Below are 22470 nucleotides of genomic sequence, written 5' to 3' on the forward strand. Positions count from 1 at the left end.
CTTGGGAGAGAGCCAGTACCAATTAAGTACACGTAAATAATGTTTATGAAAGGAAAGGAAGCAGGGTGATATTAGGCACTACTGAGCAGCCTTTTCTAGTTAGAATAGGCAGAAGATAGAATAAATGGAAAAACTGTTAAAACAGGTTTTAATACAACAGCTTTCAATGAATTGTGCAGACCTTATGGTTTTCCTTATGATCAATAGGAATTCAAATGCATTGTGGTTGCTCGTGAAGTAGGTATCTCATTAGAGTTAAGGAAGCAGTCAAAATGATATCCCAGGTGCTTACAGATCTTAGAAAAGAACAGACTTATTAAATGTGGCTGCTTCCCACAAATATAGTTGTTTTCTCCCGTCTCAAAATGCTTTCAGGAAGCCACACCTGTTCTAAACCTCGCCTTTCCCCTTCTGCGTCATTGACTACTCTTCTCAAGTTCTTTTCAAGGGTTACTCTTCTGTTCCCGTTCGTGATGCCATGCCTGAGGCTTTGCATTGGCCAATGGATCACAGCCAGAGGCAGTTAATATCCCAGGGGGACATTAAGCAATGTCTAGAAGTACTTTGACTGTTATAGCTGTGTGTATGTATTCAAGTGCACATGTGTTCAAGTGTGTGTGCTAGTGGCATCCAATGGGTGGAGTCAGGAAAGCTACTAAGCATCCTACTGAGTACAGCACAGCTCTCCAACTAAACCCCAAAATAGTATCAACAGTGCTGAGACTGAAAAACCCTTCATTAACTAAACTCTTTCCTTAGGTGATCTTATCAGAATCCTTAGTATTTAATATCATAATGTGTTTCATATGCCCGAATTTATATTTTCAGTCTCTCTCCTTGGCTCCAGACTTGCATATTCAAATACTTAAGTTCATTAAATACGGTATATCCAATTTCCAATTAAAACTTTAGTTATTCTGTATCAAGCAAGAAGCAATACAGTTAAAGTATGCACCTGAACTACTGACAACAGTTTTGCCATCTTAACTGTAGCTTGTTTATGCCAATAAGGAAGCCTGGAGAGCAAGTGATGATGAATTACAAATAGCATTTTCCACAGCTTGTTGAGAACTGAATATTTCTCCTTGCAAGAAGTGGTCCAAAGCCTAAGAGAAGTTGTAGTCCGTTGGTGCAAGGTCTGGTGAATATGGTGAATGAGAAAGAGTTTCCAAGTCCAGCTTCTGTAGTGTAGGCAGTGTTGTTTGTGTGACATGTGGTGAAGTGTTACCTTGCAAAAGGAGCAGCCTGTCTCTGTTGACCAGTCTTGACTACTTAATCCTAAGTATCTTCATCATTGTCTTCCATTGGGTTGCAGTAGACACCTAGTGTAATCAGCTCACCAGGGTTCATGAGGCTTTAATGGATAACACCAGTCCTAATCACCAAACAGACACCATTAGCTATTTTCACAAGTAACAATACAGCGTAGAAATGGTTTGTCTTTATGTTGTGACAGCAAAGAAAGGCACGCCTCAAGATGATTTTTCTCTTGACGCTAGTTTAATTCATGCAGAACCTATCTTTCCAGCTTCTTTACCTTGCCGATTTATTTCAAATGGTCCAGTATTGTTGGAATAGCAATGTCAAACCTTGTTGCTACTTCACATGTAGGATGAGATGGATTCACTTCCACTACAGCCTTCAGCTCGTTATCATCAACTTTGGTCTCAGATAGCCCATGTGGCTCATTTTCAAGATTAAAATCACCAGAAAGGAATTTCTCAAACTATCATCAACACAGTGTGTGTTCGTTAGCCGCTTCCTTCCCAAATACTTTTTTGGTATTTCAAGCTGTCTGTACTGTATTAGTTTCACAATGGAACTCATAATCAAAAATAATGTGAACTTTTGACTTATCTGTGGTTTCACAAAAATTGCTTTAAAAATTTGAAAGATAATCATAAGTCAAATGTGTGTTTGAAAGAATGAGAGCATACCTTCACAATCATCAAGCTTAGTACATAAGGAAACTGGACATTTCATATTTAATAAACATTATTTCCACATCGTCATTTGGATGTCTAACAGACTTCTTATTTTCAAAGTTGAGTTTCTTAATTTCCTTGCATACTTGATTTTCTTTGTGTGTACTGATTATTCATCGAGGCTAAAATGAGTCAAATTATGCTGATTTTTACATGTCATATTTTACATGTTTTACAGTCTAATAGTTTTTAGACTATTTCCCTGGATACTATGAATGTTATGTTATTGTGACACTGGATTCTATTATATTTCTTTGAAGAGTATTTGATATGTTTGGTTTAGGAGAAATTTAAGTGGTTTAGGTTAAAAGTCTAAGCTGTGTCTCTTGGGCAACAACTATAATTTTCATTCAATTCTTCCATCTTTAGCTTGCCAACACTAGGCTGCTCTAGGCTAGTCCAGTTACATGTGGTGTGGTTCATGGTTTATCCAGATTCTTGGGCAGAGGTTACTTATTCTCCCTGCCTTGAACTCTTGAACAGCAGTTCTCAAGCTGTGAGTTAAAGGGCCGCAGCATTAGGAAGGTTGAGAACCACTGCTCTAGAAGCTGCGATTATTCTGATCTCTGTTTTCTGACTCTTCAAACCAGAAGAGTTTTCAAGTTTTCTATGGGAATTTGGTCACTATGAACATGGAATATCCTTAGGCAGAGAAGAGAAACTAACCCCCAGTGCTTTTTCCCTTCTTCCAAATATTGGCACCCTCTAGAATCTTTCCTCTTTTGTTCACTCCCGATGGCCTTAAAGTCTTTGTATTTTTTCAGAGTTAATTGCTGCTATCTGTAAGACAGCACAGTCATATTGCAAATGGAATGCTTCTTGTTTCTTGGACATGTAAAGTTTATTTCCATGTCAGGGGAGGGAACTAGCACAGCCATTAAAAGGGTATTATTGGCTGTCTATTTCTGAATCAATCATTGTGATGACAGAAGAGAAATGGTATTTCAAGACTGCAATCTGGACATGAGGGACACCCTTTGCTATTTGGTTAGTCATTGTCTTTAGGTCGTTTCAGCTTTGGAAGGTATTACATACATTTTAAAGGTAGAATTCTTTACAAGTTCATATGTCCCCTTCAAATGCAAGATTAGTTTTACTCAATCTTGTCTTTATTATGTCTGTATTTTCTTTCTCCCATACTAACAATCCTGATTTTCAAGGATACAGGATGGAATTGGAGAACAGAATTTGAATATTGCATAACTATTACTTTGTTTTATCCCATATTATACCCACTATATTTTCAGAATAACATGAACTGTAGTTTTCAGGATTTATTCTGTTTCTTTCTTCAGCGGCTTACATCACCTGTACCTCTCTTTAATATTTGCTGTCCTTGTGTTCTGAATCCTTTTATTCTTTTTGGTTTTTCAAGATCCTTATTTTTTATCTTCTGTTTCTCTTAAGACATCACATTTGTGTGGCTGGCAATCATGTTCCTTCTGGTGAGTCTTCACATAAGATTTTTTTCTTTCATCTTTAGTTTTTCTCTGAGTACTGTCACCTCATATCTGAGTTTTTCTAATTCTGATTTATGTTGTTCTTTCATGTTTTGTGTCATTGTAGCTTAGCTTGTTTTGAAATAGTATGGCTACAGTTTTGATCTGGTTTTTGGGGGAAGGGCATGTCTTTCCAGCATCCTTTGTCTGTGGGATTTGTTCTGTTCTTTATTCTTATTTTTATTATACTAACTCTTTGTGAGATTTGACCTTAACACTTTTTGTTATTCATTTTATATGAAGTTAGTGTTTTTCTGAGCATTTAGATTGAACGAGGCTTCAGAATATCTTTTCTAACTTTGTGGATTTTCTCCTATTAATTTTTGTGTAGTATTTAAAAATATGGCCACTTGTTTTCTGAGCTCTCCCAGATTTATTTCCCTTCCCATTTTTTTATGTGTCTCTTAGAATCCTATTCTGCTGAGTTTTAATTCCACTTTCAAAAATTTTTCTTCTGTCTCCTTGCCCATAGCTTAGTGGTTATAGTGCCGGCCACATAAACTGGGGCTGGTGGGTTCAAACCTAGCTGGGGCATGCTAAACACCAATGACAACTACAACAAAAAAACACCTGGGCGTTGGGGCAGGCACCCATAGTCCCAGCTACTTGGGAGGCTGAGGTAAGAGAATTCTTAAGCCCAAGAGTTTGAGGTTGCTCAGGTGAGCTGTAATGCCATGGCACTCTACCTAGGATGACATGGTGAGACTGTGTCTCAAAAAAAGACTGTGTCTTTCTTTTTCTTGTGAGTGGATGTCAGTACCACTCTCATTCATTCATTCTTTTCTGTTGTGGGTCTGTTGCACATCTTTGAGAGGGCTAAATGCTCCCAGTTTGAGCTGCTAAGACTAGTCCCCTTTATCTGTGGTGGATATTTCCAAGACCCCCAGTGGATACCCAAAATCTTAGATAGTACCCAAATCCAATATTGCTGCCAATGAGAATATATTTCTGTTCATGTCTTCTACCCACAGATTGAATGCCTTTTTCATCTTAACTAAAGACTTAACCACACTGTGGCCGTACCTTTTGCAGTATGAGATGTGACAGCAAAACTAATACTAATTTCTTTTTCCTTCATCACAATTTCATGAGTAGAAAATTAGTTCTTACCAAATTTTAGCAAACTTAGATTTTAGCAACTTCATACATAATTTTTTTTCTTTTCTTACTAAGGCAAGAACGTTCACCTTTTTGCTTGTGGAAAGCAATTTGTGGCTTCTCTTTGGCATATCTGAATAGTTAGCATCACCACTCTTGCTCATAGGGGCCATTATTAGCTAAAATAAGTTACTCAAGTATTGTGATACCATGACGGTCCATCTAATAACTGAAATGACTGCTAAGTGACTAACTGGCAGGAACATAGGCAGCTTGAAAATGCTAGACAACAGGATGGTTCAGACCCAGGTCGGATGGCAGTGGCTGGTGTGAGGTTTCACTGCCTCACAGAATGGCAAGCAATTGAAAGCTTATGTATTCTTTATTTCTGAAATTTTTCATTTACTATTTTCAAACTGTGATTGACCATGGTAATGTGAAACTGCAGAAAGCAAACCAGTGACAAGGGGAACTACTGTATTCTCAGATCCATTCCTATGCTTTCTGTGAATCCTGTCTGCTATTTGGGGGGTTTGCTATTCTCAGGCCCTTCAGACATCACTCTTTGCTTCTTTCTTCTGCCTGCTGCCCTGACTCAGACACTAGGAAGATCTTGTGGTGGCTACTGACTTCTTTCCACCCTGTTTGCATTTTGAAGTTTGTGGGGCTATCCTAAAAATATGTAGGTTGGTAGATGTCTTGCACAAGTTTTTTATGCTATGGAACAGAGAGGAAGACACTGTGTATACTAATCAATATTGCTGCTTCTTGTTGACGGCTCCTTCAGTGAGGAGCCTACTGTTTTCATTTTTAATTTTATTTGTTTTTCATGTTTTATTATTTGCAGAGTTTGATTTTGCCATTTAGAAACATGACTATGACTCCTGAGCCTGGGTCATGTATTGCTGTTTGATAGCACTCTGGGACTGTGCTACGTTTCTTTAAGCCAGGCTTTGAAGTCTCCTGAGGTGCCCCTTGCTACCATGTAGGATGTGTTTGTGTTCACTCTAGCATTGCTTTCTTATGATGCCTGTTTTATTTGTGATAGGAGAGCTGCAGCCTGGGCCTTTTATCAACAAGCATCTCCTTATGTCTTTTGTGCTTAAACTATAGAGAAAATGTAGGATATGGTTCTTTCCCTGAAGATTTTGTTCTGTTCATCTTGTCTGTCTTTGGATTGAGATAGTAAGCTAGAGAACTGATTTTTTGTCAATTCTTTTCCTTCTCCAAATCTAAGTAACTTAAGCTTATCTTGTAGGCGATATAGATAAAAAATATGCCAGTTAGAGATAAGTGCATCGTCAAATTATAACCCTCATTTGGTTTGGAATTTGGTTTTATGTTGTTGTTAGAAACTTCCAGGATTCTAATGAAAGTCTGAATTAATCAATGTAGACCCCTGAGGAATGTGTGTGTGTGAAGTCGTCCAAATGGCTGTACATGCTTACGCAGAGTTCCTGAGACATGTTGATTTCTTCCTGGATTGAGTTTAGGACGGCAGTAGAGGAAATTTCTCACACCTTTCTAAGTATAATATCTATCATTTAAACTGGCTAAAAAGACAAATAACAACTCTGTGATTTTATATTTTAGCCTATTTTATTTTGAATAAAACTCCTTGGGCAGTCCCTAAACTAAAATTTATTTTCTTGCAACTTATCTAATAAGTGCCCTATTTCAAAACAAAGATATAAAATGGCCAGTTACATCTATAAACAAACCATTTGTAGATGTAAGATGATTGCTTTCTTCTCAGAGTGATGGTAAAGAACAGAGCTTGGGAATTCATCTGCCTGTTCCTAAAAGCCACCTGTGCCATTTTGTAATATGTATGTATGTGACACGGGACAGTTTTCAAGCCTCTTTATACCTCTGTTTCCTCAGGTGTAGCAGTCATTGAAAGGGAGGCACTCCAGCACCACCAAGGCTTGTACGGAAGGTTTTTATTGGTGGGGGAGGGAGGCTGCAGAGTAGCACCAAGGAGGAGAGGAAAAGAGAAAAGAGGAGAGAAAAGAGGGGAGAGAGATGAGGGAAGAGTGGGGAAGAAAAGAGAGAGAGAGAGCAGAAAGGAGAGAGGGGGGAGAAGGGGAGAAAGAGAGAGAGGGAGGAGAAATGTACTCTTATATAGGGACGTCTCAGAATGGTGACAGGATGGTGGGAGAACCAATAAGGAGTTATTGCTTCCGGGGAAAGAGCTGTTAGGGGCGGGCAGTGGGTAATTGGAACAGAGATGAGGTAAGCCACTCCTTGTGCTTGGGGAGGAGTTGTAACTTTAAGAGCAGGAAGAGGCCTTTTGGGGAAGGGGCTTTCTGAGGCAATTATCTAACACTCATGGCACCTGTATCAGAGGATTGACGTGAAGATTAAATGAGACAATGCATATATATGGCAAATTTTTAACTGTTGGTTTCATGAATGATAATTGAGTTTTATGATGTATTGGGCAATGTACTGGGCAATGGGAGTATTATAAAACCTTCCATAGGGGGCTTTACAGTGTAGATGGCTTAATGAATTCTCTACTTATCACGTTACAGAATATAAATTTGCAACGAGGGTTGAGTGTGGCCCTCCATGAACATATACTAGGGACTTGAGCTGCCTGGATGACTAAGGAACCTTTCCCATGAGAAGACTGAGTGAGATATAAAGAAAAATAAATAGGATGTATTCGCTAGGTGAAGGTGTGTGTTTGCTGCCTGTGTGCATAAGTACAAATAGGGTGAGGAAACAAGAAAGAGTGTGGAGAATGTCTCAGTGGCAAGAGGGAACTTGGCGTACATGGGGAACTGCAATGAGGCCAAAGTGTGAAGGGGAGAGCACAGTGGCTGAGGTTATTGGAGATGGTGCAGGAAAGAAGGGTCACTGGGCCTTGTTCAGGAGTGTGGTCCAGCAAAAAGGTGTCAGATATTTGAATTCCAACAAGATATTTGTAAATACCTATCATCATCATCATCATCATCATTACTATTATCATTCTTTTTATTCCCTAGCAGTTTATTCATTGGCTCTTTTCCCCAATCTCTACTATTGCTCTTCTCTGAACGCTCACTGCTCAATCCTTCGATTCAGGAATAAAGCTGAGAAGATAGCTTTTGTTTTCTTTTAATCCATTTTATTTTTTGAAGTAGAATTGGCTTCTGTATATCTTTAGGCAAGCAAAGTGACAAACAATTGCCAGAATGTTACCTACTGAGACACATCAATATTTTATGCTTCGGAGCCTCTGTAAAATGCTCAAATTCTGTCCTTTGTTATTCATTTAATTCAAGCTGAAGCAAAAGTGATTAGAAATTTTGCTATCCCATGTTGGCATGAAGCTCTGAGTGATGTCAGAGGTTTTGCTCTCACCCTGAACCAGGTTTTAGAAACCTGAGGCCGTGTGAAAGAGCAAGAGGAGCTGGACAGGTGGCTGAGTGTGTCTGCGTTTGTGTGTGTGCACACGTGTGTCGTGTGTATTTTCCTTCTTAGGATCTGAAATTGGTGGATGAAGAACTAATGTGGGAGCTGTGAAGCTTCTTAGACTTTAAGGAGTCTTCTTCCTATTCTAAAATAAGGGAATAACTTAGTATGTCAAACCATCTAACTACAATTGTCCTGAGTTTTCTGTAAAATCTAGGACACTGTGGAATGCCCTGGGGCTCACACGGGCTTGCTCCATTGAGGTTTCCTCCTCAGGCACTAATTATCTCCTGCTTCACACCTTTTCCTCTAGCGTCTTTGCTGTGGATAAAGATGTTTGCACTGAGTTTCTATCTAGGATGAGAATGGTTAGACATCTTAGCAAACGTGTTGTTTTTTCTAATTACGACTCTCATTATGTATAACTTATGTAATAACTTTACATTTCACTGGCTCTTTCCAAATATGATTATACAACTAAAAAGTGCTTTAAGTATTAGGAATTGTCTCTAGCCAGCTATATAATGAGTATGGTTTTGGATACTGGGTTTGGGCCCATGAGTATCTTCTTCCCCCGTCGTGTTATTATTGCAGAGAGAGCCTATTCCATAAGAAGCACAAATGTGATGGGAGCTCAGAAATCAGCTGAAGTTTTTTGATCTTTATGTGATGTATAAAGTTCAATATCATTTCCTTAGGAAAAATAATAGCTTTAGCCTATATAACTCTTAAATATAACATATTTAGTTTAAATAATTTTGGCTAAAATAGTAAAATAAGCAACAGATGTTTTAACTTTTCTTGATTTAGTTCTGTTCTTTTACATAATAGGTAATTTGCTTTCTCTTGAGTGGACATACTTACTACTTGGCCAGGATGTTAATAAAATAAGCAGGGAGTTATGGATTAGAATATTTGGTCCATGGTTGCATTAATGAATAGTGGATAATGGCAAGTGCCCTTGTAAATCAATTCTTCACATAGAACGTGAACCCACTGTGTTGCGGGTATAGTCATAATGACTGACATGTAACATGTAATGTATGTTAAGTACACAGATAACCACACTGGAAAATATTATGTGTGTTCCAGGACCTGATCTTCAGGTTTGCATATCCAAAAAACCTACATGTTGCACCAGGAGGATGGAGGAGAGATACCAAATTGCGGCCCGCCAAGATATGCAGCAGGTGCTTCAAGCATCCAGCTCCACTTTAAAGTTTCTAATTTCTCGAAACGCAGCTGTTTTTCAAGGTAAGTATATCTTGAGTTCTGAAACTATAGACCAGCATTATTACATAATTTCCCTATGATACCCATATTGGTGAACTTGGGTAATGGATTTATTTCCTTGTAAAATGAGATTTTAGCTTTTCCTAACCTTCAAATGTGGTTTCTGGGGTCACCCTGAGCATGTATATTGAATTGGAGTGAGGAAATAAATTGTTATATTAGTGAGATGATACTTGGAAATATGTATCCCTGTAAGGTTCCTCCAGGTTCCCCAATATTCTGACCCCGTAGTTTTACTTTAAAATGAATAAATATAATTATTAGATTTCATGAAAAAATTCTATAACATAACATTTTAAAGTGGGTAATTATAGATTTATTTTTAAAAGTATGATTGGAAGAAATACTTGCCTTTATTTTCGTCCTGAAACCTCATGTGGTTTTCATGAGAACACCAGTGTAATATATCAAAGTGCAAGCAAAGTCTGATAAATAGTAAAATAGGGAATATTAATTGGATGTTTAAGGGTCAGCTAAGAACAGAACTCTAACTTAATTCAAAAATATGTTCAGAAATAAAATTAATGGGTTATAAAATCACAAAGCACATTGAAAAATAGATGAACTTTTTCTTATTTTAGTCATCTCTTCTATAAAATTTCTTATTACTCTAATAAAATAGCTTAGTTTATTTTTCCTTTTATAAAGCATCAGCTATTCTGTATATGACTAGAATGAAAATGTCTAGATTATACTGCTTATCACACAAATGTATTGCTTTTGTTCAGCATAGAATATAACTTGTTAGTATTTCTTCTTAATAAGTGTATTCATTCAGTATTTAAATTGCTTTGTTTACATATATAACTAAATCATAGGCATGATTAATTTTTGAAACACTAAAATAAACACAATAAATCAGAATAAAAGTTAAAATGTGGTTCATGATGAATTGATTTTATTTTGCAGTAACTATGAAATGTCAGGATTAAGTTGTTATTAATTTAGAAATTTTTTTAGGTGCCTTAGGAAACTATTTCTGTAATGATATTCATTCATATGAAATTATTGGAGAAAAAGTTTAAGTAGAGATTTGTGATTTGAACTGTATGAATTAGAAAGTTTTAACCACCCCCAAAGAGTTATGTGATGATTATTTCTCATGAAAATGATATTTTTGTATATATATGAAATATGCATTTAAGAGCTAAACAGTCGATGAGTGGATTAGTCTGAGCAGAACACAGAACAGGGAGTTTGTAGCTTGTGAAGGTGAGTGGAGGTACTTACCTTGAAGAAAACTTAAAATGTCAAACTTGAGTTTGGCAGAATCATTGAAGATTTTTTTATTGATACATAATACATATTTATGGAGTACATATGAGATTTTATTGCATGCGTAGAATATGTGTTACGTCAGGATTTGAGGTATCCATCACTTTAAGCATTTATTATTTCTATGAGTTGGGAACAATTGAAGTTCTCTTACCTATTCTGGAATATTTATTACATTGTTAAGTACAACCAGTCCACTCTCCTGTTGAACAATAGCACTTACATCTTTTATCTAACTGTAAATTTGTACACCTTAACTTACCTGTCTTCATCGCCTCATTAGGTATTTTTTAAAGAGGAAAGTTTCCTTACAATTTCTTATCTCTTAATGTCAAAACTAAGTCTCTCCAAGTGAGAATGCAGGACTGAAGATCATGAAAAATACGATCTACTTTTTAATTTTTATTTATCTTTTAGAGATGAGATCTTACTCTGTCACCCAGGCTGGAGTGCAATGGCACAGTCATGGCTCTGAAGCCTTGAACTCCTGGATTCCAGCAATATTCCTGCCTTAGCTTCTCAGATAGCTAGGACGATTAGGTGTGCACTACTGTGTCTGTCTAATTTAATTTTTTTTTTTTTTTGGTAGAGATGGGGATCCTACTGTGTTGCCCAGTCTTATTTGAAACTTCTGGCCTCAAATGATCCTCTGGCCTTAGCCTCCCAGAGTATTGGGATTACAGTAGCCTGCCTGTTTAAGTGTGAACTATGTAGTGAAAGAAAATGCCGATACTTATTAACACGTAGGCACTCAATGTTAGTTAACGTTTACTTTTGTCTTCAAAGATACTGTGACATCTTAGACTCTGTGACTTTTCACATATTCTTGGACAAATTGATCAAGATCGAGTGCATTAAGTTCAAAAGGTTGAGAAACCTGGAATATTTAGACTTAAGATGGGTTGAGGTTACTGAAAAGTTTGGTGATAACAAAATACATGTTAAGGTATAGGATTGTCTCTCTCTACTAAAGCGTCAGGTAATTTACTAAAAAGGTTTATTGCTTTCTGTTTCATGAATTATACTGCTATATTCAATAGGTTGAATTTTGCTGTTTATTTGAAAATGAATTATAAATATTAAAAAGTAGAGACATTATTAAATACCATTTGCTATAATAAATTGTCATTTCCTCTGTGGAATGTCAAAATTTATTTAAGAATCATGAGAAGGCAAGACAAATTTAGAAGAAATTTGCTTAAAGACTGACTTTAGTGGGACTAAATTCTCTTCCAAGAATATCCTTTTTTAATTTATTGAATAGAATAAGTAACCTTAGGCTTATTTCCATAAAAATAAACTTAAATATTTGCTAAAAGCAATATGAAAGATTGCATTTGTTGTATCATAACTGAGCACACTATTTTATCAATAAGTAAAATGCTCTCTATTTAGTTTTTATGTGCAATTAAAATACCTGAAAACAATCCAAGGTCTTTATTTTTATAAGAAAAAAGCCAACACATTTTATTGGTATGTGTGTTGCTGAAGCAAGCACCAATACATTTTACTGGGAAACTTAGTGTGCTTGAGAGAAATTTTTAATAGTGAAATCAATTTACTTTTCAAATGATATAACTAGATTTGTTACATTTTGATCTCTTAATTTTCAAATATTTCATTTATATTTCCAACTTCATCAATATTAGTCTATTTTTTAGTGATATTGTAGTTATACAGGACACTGGGGCTGGAGTGTGATTACTCACACCTATGATCCCAGCACTTTGGGAGGCCAAAGTGGGAAGATCTCTTGAGACTAGGAATTCAAGAGCAGCCTTGTTCCTATCAAATAAAAAGTTAAAAAATTAGCTGGGCATGTAACTATAGTTCTAGCTACTTGGAAGGCTAAAATGGGAACATCACTTGAGCCGAAGAGTTCGAGGTTAGAGTGAGTTTTGATCATAGCACTGTACTCCAGCTTGGTCAGCAAAGCAAGACTCTGTCTCTGAAAAACAATAAAAAACTAAAAAAAAATGGCCGATGGGGATGATCACTTGGGTCTGTGGATCTAGGGATTTAGTGGAGCCTGAGTTACTTTTAAAGGTTGAAAGGTTGGAAATGACACAGGAGAGAGAGAGAAAGTGTGCTGGCCGGTGGTGCTGGAAGAGACAGATTATCTCATGTGCAGTATACACTCAGCTCTGGAGTTCACAGGTATGCGTCAGCCTCTGGGACAATTCCATTCTTTTTGTAAGGAGATTTAAGAGGTACATCAATCATTTATTTAACTCCTGTAACAACATATATGGAGGTATGTACAAGTGAAAAGATGTAGTCTGGGATTTGCTTGAAAATAATTCAAGTGAGGGAGGTAGGAAGAGTGAGTAGACGGATCAGTGGAACACAAGGACTGGTCATTAGTGGGTCACTTTTGAAGCTGTATAATATGTGACGGGTTCATTATGCTATTCTCCCTACTTTTGTATGTGTGTATGATAATTTCCATGGCACTAGATGAAATCACCTAATAAGGAAATACAGCAAATGAGGAATGCCCCAAAATGGAGGTTAGGAAGGCAGGCAGTGCTAAAAAATTTGTGTTTAGTAAGATTTCCTTAAAATGAAGAAAACAGCTAAATAAAAATTTGTTGTTTCAAAGACCCATAATTGTGACCCAGGACTTCACTCTCTCCTACGGGAAGTCAGATGCACTTATAGGGTAAAAGTGGTAACAGACTTTCAGGTTCTTGGTCTTGGTGATTTGAAGAATAAATCTGCGGACCACAGATCAGTGGCAAGACAGAATTTATTTACAGAAAAAGGATAAAAAAACACTGAAGTGTCTGGTAGGGAGAGAAAACCCAAGTTGGGAGAAAAAAGCTCTCTTCGTTTTTCTCTCTCCATCTCTCTGTTTAGCAGTATATATAGGTGCATGGGTTCCTTCTATGTGAGGCCAGGAAATGAATGGACACAGTCTCTTCCGCTGGGGCAAGGTGAATGAATGTACTAATGAATGGACACAGTCCCTTCTGCTGGGGCAAGGTGAATGAATGTACTAATGAATGGACACAGTCTTTTCTGCTGGGGCAAGGTGAATGAGTGTATTAATGAATGGACACAGTCCCTTCCTCTGGGGCAAGGTGAATGAATGTACTAATGAATGGACACAGTCTTTTCTGCTGGGGCAAGGTGAATGAGTGTATTAATGAATGGACACAGTCTCTTCTGCTGGGGCAAGGTGAATGAATGTACTAATGAATAGACACAGTCCATTCATGGAACCGAGGCCTAGGAAACTTACATGAAATTGACCTAGGCATAGGAAATGGGGGTTCCCTATTTAGTCTAAAGTGCAAAGGGGAAGGAGACACCATGGTGCCGGAGTGTCGGGTCCCTTTGGCTACTGGAGCCTCTGGTGGGGGAGGGTGGCCACCCCTTGCCTATGCTCCAGCCGGCTGGTTCCTCTGCAGGCTGCCGGACCAACACCCACTAAGGCAGAGGTGGCAGGTCCTCCAGCCCAGCTCACTTGACTGGCTGGGGCACCTCCCTCCTGTATCAAAAGGAACAAGCTCTTATCCTTACGTCTGTTACTGTTCCTGAGTAAGAGTGCTGTTTGCAAAGAACGTTGGCTTTGTCCCAGGGCAAACAATAACTCTTTCTCATTTTCAGGGGCTTAATAATGCTCATGAATAAAGCAGAACAGCCGGGGATAATTTAAGAGTTTGTTTCTCTTTGGCTGTTTTACTTTGAGTGTGAGATTTCTTGCTTTAAAAATATTTTGGAAATATTTTTATAAATGTTTTATTGTTTGTACTTGAAAATGTGGCATGATTGATGAAATAGGCGAAAATGGCAGAGAATATGTAATCTACTGAACAGTGCTTTATTTGGCTTTCAAATTTGTCAATTTTAAAACTCCATTCACATAAGATGATGAAATTTAGCTTTCTAATTTAAGAGCATATGAAAATTTCAGCATCAGTTTTAAAAATAAAGTGAGGGAATATTTTGGATGACACTATTGGAAGCGTGTATTTTGTTTAAACATTGGGAAGATAGTTAAAAGTTTACACTTTTCTGTAGAAATTTTTGTTTCCTTCTTTCTTTCCGTTTAATTTATGTTCATATATTTCTAAAATATGTGGTATAAAATCTTTATTCTGGAAAGTTTGTTTTTATAAATTGCATTTAAAAATGAACATTATTGCAGAAGTCTGAGTGGTGATAGTTAAACAGGAATGGTTTCATATTTTTGTTTTACTATTTCATTCTCTTGACTAGAGAATTTTTATTCATCAATTTTAAGTACTTGAGAGATTGACAAGCTTGTCCCTTTGAGTTGAAATGTTAGATTCAGAAATGTAATAAAAAGTGCATTTCTATTTTTAATTAAATATATGAGTATGCTCAAAATTAAATTTCTTATTTTAAAAAGCAAGTGAATAAGAATGAGAATGTGAATATAATTTATAGCTTTTTTCTCTTTTGTGCTAATAGATAAAGGCTACAATAAACTATATATCTAGTACATAGCTACTGTTGGACTAAAGCGTATATGCCTATATATTGCAAAAGACGCAAGATACAGTTAATATTTGAATATATTGACATACAGAAGGATAAATACATTTATATAAATGTTATATCACATATGGGGTACATTAATTTTTTTGCTCATTTCAGCTGTTCTTTATAGAGGTGGGTAAGAGTACACTTAAAATTAGTCCTTGGAAGGATAAAGAAGTAGTGCTATTTCTAGCCCAAAAGATAATTAAAGCTCAAGGGTAAGAAAACAGGTAGCCTTAGACGGGCAGTGTTGGGGAGACTTGTTTGTTTCTGTCTCTAGTACTTAAAGCAGATACACAGAAAATGTAATTAAATGAACTGTATGAATAAATGAATGATTTTGAAATAAAGTGAAAGATTCCCTCAGTTCCTTCCTCCCTTCCTCTGTTCTTTTTCCTTTCATCCCTTCTTTTATTTCTCAGTTGATAATTTAATGTGTTTGTAGAGCATCTTCTAGGTGCGACATTATCAGGGGCTTAGATAACACAGCGTGTCCAAATGTGAAATCTGTTTTCTTTTTATTGGCCCCTTGGGACTCCTAGTATGCCAATGTGATTGGTAGTCTCTTAATTGACAAACTAGAAAGGAGAACACCACAGTGTTTCTATCAGTGGCGTTCTAAGCGCGATGGCACCTTTCCCCCTTCCAGGCAGCACGCTGTTTAGTGTGTCACCGCAGGCGCGACATGTCAGTGCCATCAATCTTTACTTTCTTTCTGAAATGTTACAAATTATTTCTTTGACTCAATGTCAGTAGACTGTTATTAATTGTGAAAAATAGTAGATAAAACTTGTAAGAGCTTAATTACTTTTCAGCTGGAAATAAAGCTTACTTACTTTGCTTGAAATGTTACCAGTAGTGAAAAAAATATTAACTTTACCCCCAAGGTCAGGTTTTCTTTCCAAATTTCTGTTTTAAACTATAAAAAGTAAAGTGTAAGTTGTTTTAATTTTGACAGATGATAGTTATAATATAGCTATGATAATCTCACCCAGAAAGCACAGTAACTTGCTCATAGCAGGCTAAACAGTTCTTTCTTGATTTTATATTAAATACATTTTAAATTAAATCCTTTCAATGTGAGAACTATACATTTATTGAGTAAACTAGATGAGTTGATGTTGAATTACTTATTTATCATTTTGTCATCTTTATACTATTTGTTAGTTTTTGGCTTTAAAAAAATTTTTTAGATAGGGAGTGTCTCTGTGTTGCCCAAACCGGCCTCAAACTCCTGGGCTCAAATAATTCTCTAGCTTCTGACTCCCAAGTGGCTAGGACTACAGACATGTTTATATTAGGAAGTTAGAGGGATGATTCTTGAAAGCTACCTATGTGATTAGAAGACAAGACATTGGGAGATTATAATTAGGTTTGCTTTTGAGATTCATCTGTTCCATTCATCTATTTAATTGGATCTATAATATTACTTTTTACAAATATGTGAATTTTATCCATTCTGCTAATAGACATTTCAATAATTTCCAGTTTATTTTTGCACTTGTAATGTTGCCATGAACATTCTTGATCATGTGCCCGGGAGTACATGCTTCTCTAGGGTTTATATATAGATGTATAATCGTGTTCTATAGGCTATGCATATTGTCAACTTCATTTGATATTTACTAAAATCACTCCACTGAGTAGCTAAACCAGTTTAAACTCTCACTAGTCATTTGTGTGCTGTCATTGTTTTACATCCTTTCCAACAATTAGTATTGTCAATAATTTAAAAAGTTTTGTTGAACTGATATATATGAAGAGGTATCTTGTTTTCAAAATGTGGTGTTTCCTGATTACTTGGGAGTCTCAATGTCTTCTTTCCTGAAGTTCTTTCTTTTTTTCCCCTTGTGAACACTTGATGTGAATATAAATACACACTTAGAAGATAACATACCATGTTATATTTTGTGTGTATTTACCTTATTTTCCAGGTAGAGACAAGGCCTTGGATTTACAAATCTTGAAGTTTCAACTAAAGTAATTCACATGTCCTTCTGGGTCCTATAGAAATGCAAGCTTCCCATGAGGTTTGTGCATGCTGCAGGCCTTGCAGTCACCTGGTTGCTCCGGCCTCTGCTCCCCTGCTTTTCCCATTCGCTGTGTTCTGTGTCTTTCTGATCGTACTAATTCAATATGAATGTTTTTATTTACAGCTCCACAAACATCTCATCTTGATATACATTTTATGAGATAGTGGTGGTAAAGGAAGACAAAGTGTAAAGATCATAAATGATTTCAAATTTAGTGTTGGTTTCTGTATTTGCAAGTCTTTCAACTGTCCACTGTCCATGCACAGAGTAGCAAACTTGTGTCATATTTTCTGGCCCAGAGATCTCCGCTCTCATGAGATACTGTCCTCTGTGCTCTAGATAGTGAGATAATGTATCTTCTAGTTATTTAATTTTCCTTATTCTAAGTACCTCTTATATTTACTATATGAGCATAGAAATACCCTCAGTACTATAGAAACAATACAGTACTGAGGGTAAATGTAAACTGAGGACTTTTTTCCTTACTGTATTTATATATTGGAGGCCACAAGGGCAGATGGGTTGCAAAAAGGGGTATCATGTTTTTCTGTAATACTGTAGAATTTTATAGGTAATACATCAATATGTGTGTGTGTTGTTTTTACGGACTAAATTGAGTAACTTTTGATCACTTTGTTGTCTGTTAGATGACATTTGGGAACCATAAATTTCCCAAATCAAATATACATAGTGTAGTCATTTTTTTTTTCTTTGGTAGAGACAGAGTTTCACTTTATCATTCTCGGTAGAGTGCTGTAGCGTCACAGCTCACAGCAACCTCCAACTCCTGCACTTAGGTGATTCTCTTGCCTCAGCCTACCAGGTAACTGGGACTACAAGCACCCACTACAACTCCCAGCTATTTTTTTTGTTGTTGCAGTTTGGCCAGGGCTGGGTTTGAACTTGCCACCCTCAGCCTATGGGGCCGGTGCCCTGACCCTGAGCCACAGGTGCTGCCTGAGTGTAGCCATCTTTTATAAAGTATATACAAGGTACATAATATTTTTTTAGTATTAAATTGACTCCATTGTATATTTATAAATATTAACTTATATTAATAGTCTGTGAAAAGAATATTAACTTATATTAGTAGTCTGTGAAAAGAAATAAGCAGTTGTAAACAGTTATTCACTTCTTTAAAGCAAAGCTGATTTATCTGTATACAAGGTACATAATATATTTTTTAGTATTAAATTGACTCCATTGTATATTTATAAATATTAACTTTGAAATATTAGTAGTCTGTGAAAAGAAATAAGCAGTTGTAAACAATTATTCCTTTCTTTAAAGCAAAGCTGATTTATCTTAGGAGCATTTACTTCCAAAAGCAATAATAGGTTTACAAAGTTAATTGGAAATTTTGTTAAGACCTAAAATGCATTTTACTTAAATGTTTTTTTAATTTTTTTGTATGACTAAGGAAAAAAATAAAACCAACTAAATCATAAAAGCATTTTTCTAAATACTACATAGAAATATGCCTCAAGGGAGAGTTATAATACAAATATTGTGTGACACTCATTTATAATCCAATATTTATGAACTTTTAAAAATATCTTTTACCTTATGAAACAAAATTTATCATGTTGATAATCATATTTAAAACTTGAATGTTGGGAAGCCAAGGTGGCTCAAGCCTGTAATCCTAGCACTTTTGGGAGATTGAAGTGGGGGGATCACTTTAATCCAGAAATTCAAGACCAACCTGAGCAACATAGTGAGACTCCCTTCTCTACAAAAAAAATGGAAAAATTAGCGAGGTGACATGGCATGCGCCTATAATCCTAGCTACTCAGGAGGCTGAGGCAGGAGGATCACCTGAGCCTAGGAGTTTGAGGTTGCATGAGCTGTGATGATGTCACTGCTCTCTAGCCCAAGCTACACAGTGAGACCAAGTTTTAAAATGAAAAAAATCTTCAAAATTTATATTCTGTGAAAAGTAAAATTTATGGACTTTTTATTTTCTAATTTAATATCAGATATTTCACTTAATATCTGAATTTACTGAATCTAAAACAGTAAAAAGTTTTAATATTGAAAGTAGGCTATTTCCCTATTTATAAGAGGGTAGTAGGAAGACAAAGTTAGTGGGATAATTTTAATATATCTAAATGTATTTTATGTGAAGAGCAAAATTACTGTAAAAGTATTATATTACTATATATATGTCTGTTACCATATGTATCTATTACTATTATAAATTTTATGAATAAATTTTGTTGAAATACATCTTGATGCACATTATTTGCCAATACTTCTGATAGGACTTTTTTCATAGTTGTTTTTATGTAAACATATTTATTACATAGTTTTAGGAGGCATGATTTACCCTTGTTAATATCCAATGGAACTAATTAGTTTAAACAGATAATATGGTCAGTATTTTGAGCTTACTGTTTTAAGTGCTTAGCTATGTGAGTGAATGAAACAAAGATCTGTGTCCTAGTAGTTTGCATTTCAGCCAGGCAAGAAAGAAAACAAACCCAATGCATAAGTTAACAATGTATTAAATGTTTTGAAGATAGATAGAGAGCAGGGTGAGGGGGATGGAGGCACTGGAGGGTTGCAGTTTTAAATTGGATGGTCAAGGAGAGGTGACATTTTCGCCAATATTTGAAAAAAGTGAAGGAGGTAGTCTTGTGTATATCTGGAAAAAACACATTACAGGGAGAGGGAATATCCCTAGGGTAGGAGCAGGCCTCCTGTGTCACAGGAATATCAACAATGATACCAGCATTGCTAGAGCCCAGTGGATGATAATGGGGGTGACTGGAAAAGATATCACAGAGCCCACAGGGGGCCAATCTTATGCAGGCTTTGGGACTTTAGTTTTTACCACATGTGTGGTTTGATTTTAAAATAATTACTCAACCTAGTTGTTACGTGGTCTGTGATAAGATATAGACAGGCTCTGGTAAACTTAAGAAGCCCAGTTGGGAGGTTATTATAAAAGGAAGAAACTTCACGTTGATGCTGACCTGGGTGTTGGCAGTGGAGTGTGATCAGAGTCTGGATTTATTATGGTCATTAGTGGCCTCTGGACATAGTAAAAGAATTGAAGTCAAGAGAGGTCTGATTATGGTAAAATATGTCCGAGTTGTGATACTAGACAAGTGGCACCCCAGCCAGCTCAGCTGAGTGGGGCTGGAGTACCTGCCGCCTCTGTCTTGGTGGTGTTGGCAGCCACAGAGGAACCAGCAAGCTGGAGCGTCTGCAGCTTCCTCCCCCATGGAGGCATGGACACAATGGGGGAAGACACTGGCACCTCCCCTTCCTCCAGTGCATCCCTCACTGGTCCATTTTCAAAACCTGCTCCTGATTGGTCTCTTTTCAGAACGTGAAAGCTCATTGGACAACTGCCCCTATATAAGCCCCTGAGCAGAGAGCCCAAGCACAGACTGCTGTAGACTTGCAGACCTCTGAAGGAGAGAGAGTAGAAGAGCAAGAGCTGTAACACTTATATCCTGCTCTGCAAAGAGGTTTGGCTCTTTGTAAGAGCTGTAACACTTACACCCTGCTCTGCAAGGAGGTTTGGCTCTTTGTAAGAGCTGTGACACTTGTATAAAACCTATCTTACCCTGCTATGCAAGGAGGACTGGCTCTTTCTGAGAGCGGTAATACCTGTTGAATAAAACCTAACTTACTGTGATCCTGTGGTCTGTCGATTCATTCATCAAATCACTGAGACCAAGAACCTGAAAGTCCGTATGGGTAGGGTGAGAGCCTCAAATGTAGTGCAGTTAAAAAGAAACCCAGATAAACTGTGAGTTCTCATATGGACTTTGAAATCCAAATCTGTTGGTAGAGTTGTTGGAGTGAGATAACTCATTGCCTCTTTTCCCAAAGTTCTCAATGAAAGAAGTTCATTGGCTGGTGTGAAAGGGACTGAGGAGGCTTCAGTGGCTGCTAAACTTCGACCCTGGATAGAATAGTAATGGTTTGGAAGAGCAAGGGGATGCCAATGCTTCTCTTCTATCTGGCTCAAAGTGACAGAAATGTTGTTTCTGTAATAAAATATATGTAGATGTGAAAATAAAGTTAACTTTGATAAAATCACTTATAGTTATACACAAGGAAATTTTGCCAATGTTCAGTATGATTTAAAAGGGTTTTATAAAGAAAGTAATTATACAAATAGGCCAGATGTGGTGACTCATGCCTATAATCCTAGCACTCTGGATGCCGAGGTGGGTGGATTTCCTGAGCTTAGGAGTTTGAGACCAGCCTGAGCAACAATGATACCCTATCTGTAAAAACGGGGGGCTTGTTGTGGGTGCCTGTAGTCTCAGCTACTTGGGAGGCTGAGGCAGTTGGATCACTTGAGCCCAGGAGTTTGAGGTTGGTGTGAGCTATGACACCACGGCACTCTACCAAGGGGTACAAAGTGAGACTCTGTCTCAAAAACAAAAATAATTATTCAAATAAATAAAATCAACTTGAGTGATACTTACAATAAAGTGAGCATTTAAAGGGAATACATATAATGACACAACATTGAATAGAGTCATAATCAAAATCGTTAGTTTGTATGTGAGAAGTATATTTTAAACTTAATTATAAAGAATATAACGTGGCTACATGAAAGTTGAAAATAAAATTCTTTACTGGTCAATAGCTGTGTTAGCAATTGAGGTCTTATGACAAACTTCAAGCTCTTGGGACTCAATTTTGTAGTCTCTCTGGTAATTCTTGCACATTTGCCATTTTTATATAAATCAAAAATGAATTAACTTCTGTTTTCCAAATGATATTAATAGTTATGAATCATTTAGATATTATCTATTTAGAAATATTTTCAGTTTCTTTAACTGGCTTTAATGGTGAATTTAAAAATGTTAAATGACATAATTTATTATAAACCATGAAATACAATTTATTAAAATTGTAGAAGCCTTCTTAATATTTAGACATTTTTCTGTATGTGTGTAGCCTTGGGAAGGAGCAGGTTAAAATGAAAATATTAGAGCATCATCTATAGGATTTGATTGGTAAAGTGATAAGATGAAGTAGAAAATAAGATACCTCCGTTTTTTTTAGACAAATAGAAGACTTAAATTTTATAACCATCCTTCAGTGTAACTATTCATGATGGGAAATTATTCATGCATATCTCTATGCTTTTAGTAGAAAATATATGTAGCAATAAATGCAATATAGATGCTATAGCTTTTATGCAGAAGGCAAAGGACTTGAAATGGCATCTCAAGAACCAGAAGGTTATAATAATAAATAAAAGGTAATTGTTGGATAGCTATGCTGTACTTATTTTATTCCAGGATAATTCTGCCTCTGGGCTAACTTTGTATAAACAAAGGTGATTGAACTTTTGCACCTTAAAGGATATTGTTCTCCTGTACTATTTGTTTAACTTCATCT

At 36.5% G+C, this 22470-nt stretch overlaps 1 protein-coding gene across 1 annotated transcript in view; it reads left to right on the forward strand.

Moving 5' to 3' along the window:
• Window positions 1-22470, forward strand: part of GPC5 (glypican 5) — a 639568-nt gene that overhangs the window by 33147 nt on the left and 583951 nt on the right. The window contains exon 2 of the mRNA XM_003789621.1: window positions 9077-9238. Within this exon, the coding sequence (XP_003789669.1) occupies window positions 9077-9238 (162 nt within the window). The remainder of the gene's footprint in view (window positions 1-9076; window positions 9239-22470) is intronic.

The sequence above is a fragment of the Otolemur garnettii genome, unplaced genomic scaffold (genome assembly GCF_000181295.1).
Source record: "Otolemur garnettii isolate 467f Iridium unplaced genomic scaffold, OtoGar3 scaffold00034, whole genome shotgun sequence".
In the NCBI taxonomy this organism is placed as follows: Eukaryota; Metazoa; Chordata; class Mammalia; order Primates; family Galagidae; genus Otolemur; species Otolemur garnettii.